The sequence below is a fragment of the Chelonoidis abingdonii genome, chromosome 18 (assembly GCF_003597395.2).
Source record: "Chelonoidis abingdonii isolate Lonesome George chromosome 18, CheloAbing_2.0, whole genome shotgun sequence".
NCBI classification, from domain to species: domain Eukaryota; kingdom Metazoa; phylum Chordata; order Testudines; family Testudinidae; genus Chelonoidis; species Chelonoidis abingdonii.
Genome location: NC_133786.1, coordinates 9,065,305 through 9,079,054, shown reverse-complemented (window position 1 = coordinate 9,079,054; position 13,750 = coordinate 9,065,305). Strand labels below are relative to the sequence as shown.

At 46.2% G+C, this 13,750-nt stretch overlaps 1 protein-coding gene across 3 annotated transcripts in view; it reads left to right on the top strand.

Moving 5' to 3' along the window:
* The window catches only part of LOC116837739 (opioid-binding protein/cell adhesion molecule homolog), a 703,728-nt gene that overhangs the window by 523,078 nt on the left and 166,900 nt on the right, over positions 1–13,750 (top strand). For all 3 annotated transcript variants that reach the window (XM_032802392.2, XM_032802391.2, XM_075073596.1), the window contains one exon: positions 9,371–9,603. In XM_032802392.2, the coding sequence (XP_032658283.1) occupies positions 9,371–9,603 (233 nt within the window). The remainder of the gene's footprint in view (positions 1–9,370; positions 9,604–13,750) is intronic.

The following is a 13,750-nucleotide window of genomic DNA, read 5'->3' as shown; positions in this document are numbered from 1 at the left end:
GGGAGGTGCCGCAGGGCTCACGGGGCGGGGGGGCACTTCAGGACGGGGGGGAGCTGCCATGAGGGAGCTTAGGGTGGAGCTGCTGCAGGGCTGCGGGGGGGGGAGCACAAGGTAGAAGTTTTGCCTAGGGCGCGAAACTTCCTTGCACCGGCCCTGATCAACCAAGGTAGAGGAGGAACTTTGTCACAGTAGGTAGGTAGACACAGAGAGACAAACAGGTAGATGTATATAAGTAGATAGGTAGGTTTCTCTCTTTACTGGAAATATACTCTTGGTCCAGTGCAAATCTATGTGCATGCTCCCACTTAGGGTGATGGGATGTATGCACAACTCATGATAAGCCAGGGACTTACAGTACACTCGAGACGAGGATCTGATGGTTTGGTGCTTTGGATCACAAGCTGACCCCAGCGTGCTGGAGCCTTTCTTCAGAGCAAAGCAGTGAAGTTACCCTGCAGCAAAGGACGTGATCCAAAGCCCATTGAAGTCAGTGGGAGTTTTTCCTAAGACTCTAATGGGATTTGGATCAGGTCCTTAGTCATCGAAATATGGATATTTGTCTCTGTAAACCAGAGGCTCAGGCTCCTAATCAAGAGGGAGCTTATTTCAAGTTAGAATACTCAACCACAAAGCCCAGGCAAATTCCCCTTCCCAGCTGAAATGACTTGATCAAGGGTTTTGTTCTTGTTTTCCCCTGTAGTCTGAATCTGAGCTTCAAATAAAAAGCTTTTGGAAAAAATAATAAAGTAACTTGGTTTAAAGGATCAAACCATGGTTTCCGGATTTGCTTGATTTGGAGCATTAATTCAGAAAATCCAGTGAACAGCTTTGGAGAACAGATACAGTCATTTAGCGGCTATGAGGCCAGCGTAAAGTTGATTTTCTCTCCTCTGGTGCCTTCCTGGTTCAGACAGGGTCAGTATACACTGACCGCAAGACAGCTCTGTCCCCGTGAAGATTAGCATCACACAGCCTGCTGTAAGCTGCCCATAGTCAGTACTTAGTCCCATTGAACCTTAGTCTGCCTACAGCTATTCAAGCCTGCATGTAGAAAGGAAATTCAAAGGGAAGAAAGAGAAGTTGTATCTAAGGGCTGGTCTACACTAGGGGGGGAAATCGATCTAAGATATGCAACTTCAGCTACGTGAATAGCGTAGCTGAAGTCGAAGTATCTTAGATCAAGTTACCTACCATCCTCACGGTGCGGGATCGATGTCTGCGGCTCCCCCTGTCAACTCCGCTACCGCCGTTCACGTTGGTGGAGTTCCGGAGTCGACAGGAGCTCATTCGGGGATCAATATATTGCGTCTAGATGAGACATGGCCTGAATGACATACAGGCCTCTTCTGTGTAACCGGAGATGATGAGATTTATGCTCCAGCCGCTTGCTGAGTATGACCCTACTTATTTATTTAAAACTGCTGATTTAGAGTGTCCTCTTCATGAAGGTGCTCGAACAGGGGAGTTGAAATGTGATTTGGACCAGACCCGCACAAAAGTTAGCAGCTTTAGTGAGCGGAGGGCCATGTGAACCTTTTAACAGCAAGATGGACCTGAATCCAACCCCAGGACTCAAATATTCTGGAGCTTTGTGGCAATCTGGACTTGGATCCAAACTTTGCAAGAACCCTTATCTCTGAAAAGAGCAGAACCGCAGCTCCTCAAGCAAAACATCTCCAGATGCTGAGGGCATTTGATCTCTATCCAAACATGGCTCATTCATGTTTCACTTATCCTCTGTGAGGGCACACAGTGCCCTGCCCATGAAGAAGCAGCATGCACATGTAGAACGCGCTTCAGATGATCAAACAGCAAGATGACAAGAAGATATGGAAAGAAAAAATATTGGTGTATCAGTGCCATGGAGTGGATAGACCCATGGCTCAGAGAGAAGAGATGATGCCAGCAGCAGGGACCGGGAATTAACACAAAGCGTTTTCTGCCCTCAACACCAAAAATAAATGTCACCAGTGACAATGATGGAAACCCGACAGACACTGCCCTGCGCTCTGGGATATATTGTATTAAACCGAATGTTACATGCTTTGCATTGCTGAGAGGGGATTAGTGGAACCTCCCACTTTGATGGCCTGTTTCTCATTTGCATCTTTAATGCGGTGGGACCCCAGCCAGGTTTTTGTTCCTTTGTGTTTAGTTCTGAGGAACTGTGTTTATTTCCAATTATTACAAATAAATCTCTTCTTCCTTTTCTCCAGCTGCCTGGAATAAAAGACATTCAGAGCCTGTTAACTCTATAGCCGGAGCGACTACCAGAAGAAGAGAAAATATTCAATTATGAGTGCCCTGAAAATGTAATTAACATTCCCTTCTCAAAGAGCACGTTGCCCGCACTTTTGTTCTGCCTTCTTTTACAGGTAGTTACAGCTGGAAACTTTCACAGCTGAAACGTGGAGCCGATGTCAAGTAGCTAGAGCAATGAATTGGGAAGCTAAAGAATCTTTGGACTAAGTTATTTACTCTCATACATTATTGGTATAATGGCAATGTGTAGAGACCCAAATGAGATGGGGGCTCCATTGTGCTAGGCACATACATATGTGCTGGAAGAGATGGCCCCTGCCCCAAAGAGCTGGCGATCTAACAAGGCATATTGTTCTTCCCAAAGTGCAGATGAGAACCTGAAGTACAGATGGATCAAGTGACTTGCCTAACGTCACATAGGATGTGAGTGGCAAAAGCAGTGCTTTGGCATCATGACCACTCTGCCTGTCTGCTGAGATGTTCTCATGGCTTTGAACTAAGCATCTGAATTTTTCAGGAGCTTGATCAAGTCGTCAGCGGTCTTAAACCTCCCCTCCTTGAGACTTTTGTTCCTCCCAGGAATAGACTCTTCAGGTTTGGAAGTGACCTCAGGAGGTCTCCTAGTCTAACCCCCTGTTCAAAACAGGACCAATCCCCAGACAGATTTTTACCTCAGATCCCTAAATGGCCCCCTCACAACTCTGGGTTTAGCAGGCCTATCTGTTCCCCTCCCCCCCCCCCACTTCTTTATCTGTCACCGATCTCCCTAAACCTCAGCATTAGAGGAACAGTGGAACTCTGACTGGAGAGCAGCAAAGCTTCGTCGTCTTCTAGCACTGCAGCTGGCACCACTGCAAATAAAACCTCGCCCCTCAGAAAGCAATGCAAAGGTGAAGCAGGAGCTATTCTCTGCAACAGGCCTGCCTACTACTCCCCTAACATGAGACACAGCTAGGAGTCAAGGGGTGGAATAGCAAACACAGGAGATGAAGGTGGCGTCTGTTCTTTAATCTTCCCTACGTGGTAACAGCATGTCAATATCATTAATGAGGCCAGGCGTAGGCCTGCCGGTGTGATCCAAGCAGGGGCCTTTGTTAATAGGCCTCCAGAGATAGGGGCTGACCACTCGCTCTAGCAGAATGCAAAGGACTTAGCAGCGCAATCTGTATTGTTGACACTAAGTAAAATAATTCCCTGGAAAACTTCAAAATTAGCATGTAAGGAGGAAGAATGGTTGCAATTAGAGTGCGAGCAGCAGAGTCTCGGTGCCCCAAAGCCCCTTCTTCATGCATCTTCTCACTCTGCGGCATTCAAATTTGTCTCCATTGTCTCTTCCAAAGCTGCATGACCTGTAAGGAAGCTCTTATGCTTTCAGAGCCGTGATGGGGGGATAAAAAATGGGCCTCAAGTGGCCTGCGTTTAGAGAGCACAGACTTGTCAATATCAGCACAGACAGGGTTAGAGCCCTGGTGCCACGTGGCTTCTTTTTGCAGCCTCCGCTCCTGGGGACAGAATGAGGAACTAGCCCTGATGGCCACCTGTTGTGGTGGGAGGTGTTCTCGGTGAACCGGTTGTGCTGCTGGTGACTTTCTTTTTCACTGTGTTTGCTGCCATGCGAGACCAAAGTCTCTATTCCAAAGAGCAGAGAATATAAACCAGACAGATACGGAGGAAGTTGTGTGCATGTGATACAAACAGGAACACTGTAGTCGAAGGCAGCACATCATCTCAACAAAGGACGCACCAGGCAAGAAAGGCTGTTTGGGGGTTGTTTTTTTTTCCTGCAAGTTTGTTAGAAGAGCCACGGGCTGATGGCTTTCTGCTATGGGCAAAGGTTATGGAGTTTCCTTGCCCAGCAGAAGTAGGTGTTTGCAGGTTGGTACAACTTCATTCCTCCCAAGCCCAAATGCAAAATTAGTGAGGGGAGAGACTGGTAAATATTTGGGCTCTAGCTGCAGTGTTTGATGATCCCAGTTCTGAACCCTTCCCTGTGCTCCCAAGCCAAGAAAGGCTAAGGCCTCTCAAAATTTGGATCCAGGTTTCAAACAACCCCCAAATCAGGTGATTATAAAAATATAGGCCACTTGTAAAATTAGGAGCCAGGTCTGGTTCACATCTCAGCCCTACTCTCTAAATGTGGGAGTGTTTAGCTGAGGTTTTGATCCAAGCCCCTGTTTGGATTCAAGGAAGGGCTTCCCCAGGATCTGCAGTTCTTCAGGGATGCTGCCGTGAAGGAAGGAAGTCTGTGTGGTGGCACCATGGGGCTGAACCTGCAGGGCACCCAGTGCTAAGCACCCTCCACTCCTGCTGACTTTAGTGGAAAGGTTGGCCACTCTCCTACAGGAAGGGGGACTCTATCCTGGGGAAAAGATTTGGGGAATGGTGAGGGTGGTAATAAGGGGAAGATGAGCTCCCAGTGTGATGCTGTGGCCAAAAGGGCTAATGAGATCCTGAGATGCAGGGGAATCCCGAGTCAGAGTAGAGATGTTCTTTTACCCTCTGTATTTGGCACTGATGAATATTACCCAGCCAAAACACAACACCTGAAACGGGTTATTTCATCAGACACTCTCTCCTCACCTTCCCCACCTACTTCTGGATTTGCTATACAATGATTCCTTTGGAGATGGAAACGGAGCCTTCAGGAGAAAGTTAATGCAGGTTTGTCTTTGTTCTTAATTAGATCCCTTCAAGGGAAAACCTCCTAGCCCGGTTTATTATCCAGCTTTGTCTTGTCTGCTTTATCTAAACACTTTGGAGAAGTCTCTTGCTTGCTTTACGGGAGACATTATCATAATCCTGGTCAATTGGAAATAGATACAAAGGGCCACTCCACAGATGAAAGGATGCCTGAGGCTTAGGAGCTAATGGATATTGGTCTTGGAGCATGTTGAACAATTATGCAGGGCGCTACTGGAATTTTGGTGCCTATGGGCATTTGTAGTTAGATTCTGATTTTCAGTGTGGGGTGTAGGCAGTTTCTGTAAATACAAACCTTTGCATACAAGGAGCCAGCCCATGTGCAAAGTGACAGAGTTTCTTGGTCTCACTTATGCTGGAGCATCTCACTTATGCCTACGTGTCGAGTAGAGTTTGTTATTGCTGGTGACGTACCAGTTCATATTAACCATAGTCGATAGGTGTGGTGCTTTCTCCCACCAGACACCAGCCTGAGCCCAAGTTTTGGCATCGTGTGAGGGTCATCTCTTTGTAAACTCACGCCCCATGGGAGTTTTTGCCCAAGAAAGCACTTCAGAGAGCAAACGTGCAAAACGTACTCAACACACCGGGACCCATGCAGTTCTCTCGCTTTCATTGCAAACTCAAAGCCCAGCCCAGCCCAGCAAACATTGACAGGTGTATGATTTTGATGCAGTGCAGCAATTTCACCTGCTTTTTGCTTTGAGTTCTTTGGGTGCATTCCAAACTCATCAGGCAGCTGAGGGAGGTATGGCTGAAATTCATGGAGCCCTAGCTAGAGACACAGCGCACCTGATTCTGATCTTGTTTCCTCTGTTTCTTAACCGAGTAACTCCACTGCTATCAACAGAGCCAATCCTGACTTCCACTGGTGCAAATGAGATCAGGAGTCAGATCAAGACACTCACAAATACTAGGCAAGCAGATGCAGTTATACGGGGGCATGTTGTTCTTCCCACTACACAGGTTCACCAGCAGTTGGGGACTGCACCCAGATAAGCGAGAGAAGCATTTGAGGAATGGAGTTTTAACTTGCACAAAACTGGAGTGAACAGCTCTTCACTGTCACTTCAAACCCTAGTCCCTGTTCTTTCCCCCCCTTAACGAGGGGACCTTGAGGGGCTTTATTACTAGATATTTATATGAGTACAGACATGCAAGTTGTCTGTTTTACATATTATTGCCCTGATTTTTCAGTTCACGCAATGAATAATTTACAGAAAACGTGTGTAAGTATCTCTTTATTATTCATTATAATGAACTGAGACAGGAGTAATAGTCCACTAGACTGGAATTCCCTAGGGCTCAACTTAACTAGGCTGCGCTTAGCTCTCCCACAATTCATTTGAATAAAGGGAGGGCTCTAAATCCTGACATTAGAATAGCAGGATATGTTGCAGGTCGCGTCTGGGGTGTGCTGGCAGAGTTCTGGGGGCGTGGGAGAAGGACTGGGATAGCAGTGGGAGGGGTGCTGCCCATCAGGGGTAGAGGGATTGCTTTCGATTCAAGCCCAACTTTCATTTCATGTATGGCCTTCCCCAGAATTTGCAGTTCTTCATGGCTGGCTGCTGTAAAGCGAGGAGTGTTTTGTGGTGGCACTCTGGGACTGATCCTCCTGGGTGCAGGGCATGTCCTGGGAAGCACTGAGCACCCTCTGCCGACTTTCAGGAGACTTGCATCAGCTCACCACCTTTCAAAACCTCACCTTGCAATGCTGGGGACAGGAATAGCACAACATGGGTACAGCAGGTGAGGACTGAGATTCACTGGTCGAATTCTGCAGGACTCAAGATTAACCCTGCAGATGATGCCAATGTCAGGATTAAGGTGCATTGGCAGAGTTGTACAGAGAAGCCAACACCTGGGCTGCCAGTCTGGATTAAGTGCATGGGCAGAGTGGTATAAAAGGAACACAAAATATGATTCCAGTGGCTTAATCCCTCTGTTGTTTGAACTGTGATGGGGGAAATGTAGGATGGAATGACACCTCTTCCCCATGGTCTGTGGGTCCACCATGTCCCATTAAATAATGTAGTGCCTCCTTCTGGAATGGTGGGACCGGCCCCTTTGCCGCTTCTCCGGCTCCTGAGAGGCAAAGCTTGTGTAGCTGCAGAAACGGCATCTTGTTTGAAATATGGCGGCCTCCTGGGGTAAAGGTAATAACATGCAAAGCTCAGCGGACTATCTGTCTTCCTAGGAGTCCACACTTGAAATGGCTAGTGGGAGCATGTAGCCACTACAAGGGGAGAATTATTTGTTTAAGGGAGAATATATCTCTAATTCCTCTGCACTGCCTGCCCAGCGGGGCACTGAAATATGCTTAATGCACTCCCACCCGCACACCCCAAATCATAACCTTGATCGAGTTGACACTTGGTGAACATGGCATGGGAGGCATATAACATTTCTGCAGCTTCAGTGCAAGAGGCCCAGTGCTCCCCTCCTGCCATGTCTGGCGGCAGAGGTGAGTGAGATGAAACATCTTGGAAGGCGCTACTGTCAATTTATAAGTTTGAAGAGGGGTCTGAGCATCATCATCAGCATTCATGCATGGCATGACCCAGCATGGCCTGATGATCCTGCCTCAGCACAGGGGGAAGGGCCAGATAACCTCTTGGGGGGTCCCTCTGGCCCCAGATTTCAGTGGTGTTAATACTCTGAGAATTCCCCTTCCATACCAATGTCAAATCACAAAAATATATACACCGCTACCTCAATATAATGCTGTCCTCGGGAGTCAAAAAATCTTACCGTGTTATAGGTGAAACCGCGTTATATCGAACTTGCTTTGATCCGCCGGGTGCGCAGTGCCCCCCCATCCAGGGCACTGCTTTACCGCGTTATATCCAAATTCATGTTATATCGGGTTGCATTATATCGGGGTAGAGGTGTATCTGGACCCCCTGCTCCCATCCCATTTGAAAACAGTAGTAGCCTTGTGCCTGTTTGTTTGCTAGAGATTAATGGCCCGCTTGGGTCAGTATGGGCTACAGACACTGCTTTTCGGCAAGGAACGGTGCAGGATCAGTTTAGTATCTGAGACAGCTTCTGATGGGGGACTGTGTCCCATCTGCAGCTGGCTGAGCTTGATAAGTCTTGTTGGGTCTATAACTGTAAGGGTGGTGATGTGGTTAAGGCACTCGCCTGGGATTCAGGAGATGTGGCTTCAATTCCCACTCCAGCCACAAACTCCCCGTGTGGCCTTCAGCAAGTCACTTCTCTCAACTTGCCTCAGTCTTCCATCTGGAAAATGGGGATCAGAATACTCCCATTTCCTGCCCTTCATCCCTCCTTTCTATTTAGACTGTAAGCCTCAGGTTTTTTAAAGGCGTGGAGGTGTCCTGCGTGACTGAGGTGGCTAAGTTCCATTTTCATAAGAGGTATAAGAGCCTAAGTCTATTGAAAGTCAAAGAGACTCACATGCCTAAAGCCCAGATCGGTAAAGGTATTTCGGTGCCTAATTTGCATTGATTTCTGTGATCATTCAAGACTTGCAGTGCTGAGCAGAGCAATGCCTAAATCCCTCAAAAATCTGGGCCTATGTGCTTTGGGGGGCAGGGACTATTTCTTAAAGTGTCTTTATAACACCTAGCACAATAGGGCCCTGATCTCAGCTGGGTCCTATAGGCACTGCCGCAATGCACAGAATAATAATCACCAAGCCACTTCCCAGCTGTTTGCCTCAGTTTCCCCATCTGTAAAATGGGGATATCACTGGCCAGCCTGTCAGGGGAATTATGAGGGTTAATTCATCCATGTATGAAGAGCCCTTGGAGATCTTTGAAAGGACAGTGCTGTAGGAAGACCAATTATTACTATCACAATCCACCACACCAGTAATGTCCATTTTATCACAACTCAGTGTTCTTGCCTTCTATGCTTGCTGAAGCGTTGGAAAGAAAGGGAAGGCTCTGGAGACATGTTCAGCCAAACACTTTTTCCAGGGGTGCTCCCGAGCCAGACAGACCCAGGAGTAAAATACGTCAGGTGGGTTGTGTCAAATATCCTGCCAGACTTTGGAACTGAAGGGCACTGTATGAATGTTTCTAGTTTTGTGCATTCTGAAATGTCCTGTGGAATAGTTTCTGTGGTTCTTTGTCCAATTCACGTGGGTTGTAATCTCCTGGAGGTCAGGAACCTGCTTTTTACATGAGTCCCTACTACACTTGTGGGGGCTATGGAATAGGAATAATAATGAATATGTTTGCTAGAGTGGTTTCTATAAAACCCCATTTGATTGTTTTGCCACCGTATTGTTTGCATCTCCATTATCCTGTACAGAGTTTTTTCATACTAAGTTGCCCAAAACCACCAGTGAAAAAAATGACCTCTTTTCAGCATCACTATGGGCACATTCCCGGCTGGCCATTGGCCTGTTTTCTGACACTCTCTCTCCCTCCATTTGTAGGTGTACCGTGGACGAGAGGGTCACGCGAGTAGCTTGGTTGAACCGAAGCACCATCCTGTATGCTGGAAATGACAAGTGGTCTATAGACAACCGCGTGGTCATCCTATCAAACACAAACACCCAGTACAGCATCAAGATCCATGATGTGGACGTGTACGACGAGGGGCCCTACACCTGCTCTGTGCAGACAGACAATCACCCGAAGACCTCACGGGTGCATCTGATCGTGCAAGGTAAGGCCCAGTGCTGCATGCTGAAAAAGAAAGTTGTTAAGCTGAAGGCAGACAGGGCTTCCCGCCGCTACAGCTTCTATTAGGTGTTGCTGATGACGCGCAGGGGATAACGAGACTGATAATTCCTGCTCGCTGTCTTGGATGCTCAGTAGCCAGGCATTGGAATTTTGTCCTTTGTCTGCTTTTCCACACCCTCTGCTGGGTAGAATTTGGGCCAATGTCCTCTGATAATTATCCCATTGCAAATGCTCTGCTGTCTTGGGATTGAACATAGAACAATTAGTGACTCTGCTAATTGAAAGTTTAACTTGGGCCCCTTTAGCGCTTGCTGCTTCCAGTTGGGAATTGCACCCAGGTCTAATGGTTGTTAACCAGGTATGCTACCAGCAAAGACATGGATCCATCAGCTTAGAGGGTCTGAATTGTTGTGATCAATGAGCTCAGCTAGGGACTGTTCTTGAAAATACCCCCGGTAACAGCTGAAGTATTCCCCATAGAAGGCGAGAATGGCAAGCCGGAGTTTGTTTTGATAGTATCCTAGGTGTTGGAAGGGCCGGCCAGGCATTGCCAGTTCTTGCTTTCCCGCCTGCTTAGGGGGGCTCAGTTCCAGAGGAATAAGGGATTCTTAGCATTGGAAGTGATGTCTCAGTGGCACCTTACTGGCCTTGACAGCAGAGTTATCTTCTTCTTTGGGAAATGCAGTGCTGAAATAAAAGAACTGTCAGGTACTGTAGAGGAACAGATTCAAAGAGAACAAGGCCATCACTTTTCAGGAAAGACGACAGATTGTGTAAGTACGTCAAAGTCAGTACAGGCCAAAAAGAGCTTTTGGCACACAGCTTCAATGGCTAGTGCTATTAGAGAAATGCCTTGGCATAACACAAGCTGTTGGGTTGAAAAGTGGGTGTCTCGGAGCCTCTTCAGTCAGAAGGCTCTCAGAGCTTCTAGATCCGAGACAGGCTGGGTAGGAGGAGGTGGGCTGCAGCATGAATCTCTTTTTGAAGGAGTTCCATTGACTTGGAATATTTGATCCAAATCAGAAGAGTCTGAAAGCTTCCAGTACCCGTCGGAGAACATGAATTATAAACTCAGAAGGCATGCGCCCTGCATCCCCTGGAAGGAAATGGAATCCTCCTTGCATGACTAGGTCAGGAAAATCTCCCTGTGCATTAAGAGGAGGAGGTAACAGTGGCACCGTATTGGTTCGAAAGATTTGGTCACTGGTGGAAAGAGCTGTCAAAGAAGGGTGTGTAGGGCAGTTTTCACATCCAGTTGAATCATAGAAATAAATGCTGAAATGCACTGGTTCCATTATCTCCAAAGAATAATGAGACCAGCGTTGCCTGTGAGGGTCTCTTGTTTTTCTCAGCACTAAACAGATTTCACCCCTTCACCAGCTACCCACCCGCCCACTTCAATTAGAAAGTAACTCCAGATCCCTACTTCTTTGCAACAGTTATTGGGTTTTGTCCAGTCTATAGATTAATTTTTCAGAGTTAGTGTTAGTTCAGGTTAGATAAAGATAATGAAAGTTTCCTAATCCTCTTAAAGAAGATTTATCTGGCTGAGTAGAAAGCTCTCCGAATACAATAAAGCATGTATAAAACCAGGACCTAATCTTTCCTTTAATTTCAAACAGCTGATGGGTATTGATTTTGCAATGAGCAAATCTGAAAAATTTCTGTGCCCTAACCTGTTCCTTAAAAAAACTCCTACTATTATTTATCCTCTCTCCATTTAGAAATGCTAAGGTCTGATTACTGCCACCAATCAGCTGTCATTAAGGAAGAGAAAAACCCACCCAGATCTGTCACCTACCCTGTTAATTATGTATAGATCTAAGAATCAGTTACCTCACCGCTTGCCCAGAGTATTTATGCTGTTTTTCTTGCCAAGCCTCTGATGGAATTTACTGTCATAGTCCATTTGGGATGCACTGTATGCTGTCCCAGGCATTCTAAAATAATCTAGGCATTGTCACCAGGAAAGGGCAAAACTGATTTGGGAAAAGCAAAATAACTTACTGGGCTTTTCCCTCCCCATTTGGGGGCATTTCTAGATCTGAACTCAGACGAAGCAGCTGTTGAAATGTTTGCATGGCTGCGTATTCCATTTTTACACCCATCTACACATCTCACATTCAGCAGGATCTAGAAAGCAAAGTGCTAATATACCCCCCCAAAAAAGCCTGATCTTGCGAGATATGCACCTAAATTTGCAGATCCAATAGACTCTGAGAAATCTCTTTCTATAACCTTAATCTATTTATCTACCCTATCCCGTCTTTATCTTTCTAATTTATCCATTGTCCATTTCTGGTGTATCTGAGCACTTGACACCATTATATAAACGCACATGAGTGATTTACACGTGGACTTCTCTTTTTCTTTCTCCTCCAAGATCCAAATTCCAAACCTTTTGTGGTTCATGCATACCTAACTGTAACTAGAGACAGGTTCAGAAGGCAAGTTTCAGAACTGGATATAGATTGCATTTAGCAGAGGGTTCAAGAAGCAGGTTTGATGCCAAGGCAAATGTTCGGTGTTGGGTCTGATGATGCTGGAATTCCTTGTACTGATCTTATGATAGTTTGTCCCTAGATACATGATTTTGAGATATGGTCCATTTTGGCCTAAAGTCTTAGGAGAAAAGCAGTTGCCATGAGATTTTGGCTGCATCCAAACCATTTACTACTAAATTAACTATAAAAATCCTGGGGTGATTGTCTTATCTCTGTACTGGCACTTCAGTGTAACTATTTATGTAGTTAGAGCTAAGCCTATGCTTACGTACCTCACTGAACTGGGGCTTATATGATGCAATTTAGTGGTTATATGCCCAGTTTCAAACTGGAACTGGTCAAAATGTGTCTGTTCCTGCTAAGTTTCATTTTGAGCTTTGAGGTTAAAATTCCCACCAGTATCATCGATCTACAGCAGGCATCGACCCTGGTGTAATTAAATCCATGGAATAATCATAGAGATGCATTTGGCCCTGGGATTGTACATGGTCGTTCTAAACTGGAATTGACAAGGGGGCAGAGTGTGATGTCCGGCTTAGTTACAACACCGTTTGCTGCCTCCACAGGGTTAATATTAAGGACTGGAAAAGACTGAGTGGGGACCAAACTTAGGAGAGGAGAATGGCTGCAGGAAACAGATGGAAAGGGAGGGGCTCTCTTTTTTGCTGCAAGAGTGTGTGTCTGAAATGAGTGTGTGTGTGAGATAGAGAGAGAGAGATTATAGCTTTGCCTCCTATTTCCCCCTCCGCACGCTCCATCTCTCTTCTGCACAGAACAACCAGTATCTTGCCTACTAAAATCCTTGTGTGATTATCTTATCTCTTTAAAACAAGCCGAAAAAGCCTCTTACTTCACAGAGACACTTGTGCCAAAACTCTGCTTGCAGCAGAGGAGAGCGCAGGGAAATAGAGATCCAGGGGACCTGCAGCCATGGCTTTCACAGCAGCGCAGTCTGCAATGCAGACCTTTTCCCTAAAGCGCTCAAGAATCAAGAAGGTTGGGGATTGTGACATTCATGGATGACCTTCCTCTGGAAATGCTTTATTTCCACACACAGGGCCAATTTTGCCTCGAGCGTAACCAGGCATTGTTCAGTTGACTTTAATGGAGTTCTCCCCACTTAACATCAGCTGTGAATTTGGTCAGTAGTTCTTAGCTTTACCTTTATTCATCCAGATGACTGGATCTTCCTTTCACACTCTCCATGTCTTTCAGGTGTCGTGATCATAACCCAGTGCTAAGAATGCTTGTGGCCAAGTGATGTTTGAAGCAATTTCACTGCTAGTATGGATAGGGCAAAACCAGAAAGTGCTCAGTGGTGCTGAAAATGGTTTTGTCCCATCCATACTATCAGTTAAGCCATTTTCAGGACATGCTCAGGGAGACTGAGGGCAAAGGTCATAACCATAGGTCAACTTCCCAGTTTAGCCGGGTCTTCTAAATTGAATCTGAGCTTGAGGAGCACAAGTGACTGTGCGAATCACTGATTGTTTTGGTCAGCTGGCAATTCTGAAAAATGGGGAGGGGGGAGGATTGTTTCAGGTTGACCTAAAAACAAAAGTTTATTGAATTTTTCAGCTCCACAAAACACTAATAGTTTAAGGTTGAACAAAACATTTTGTTTGA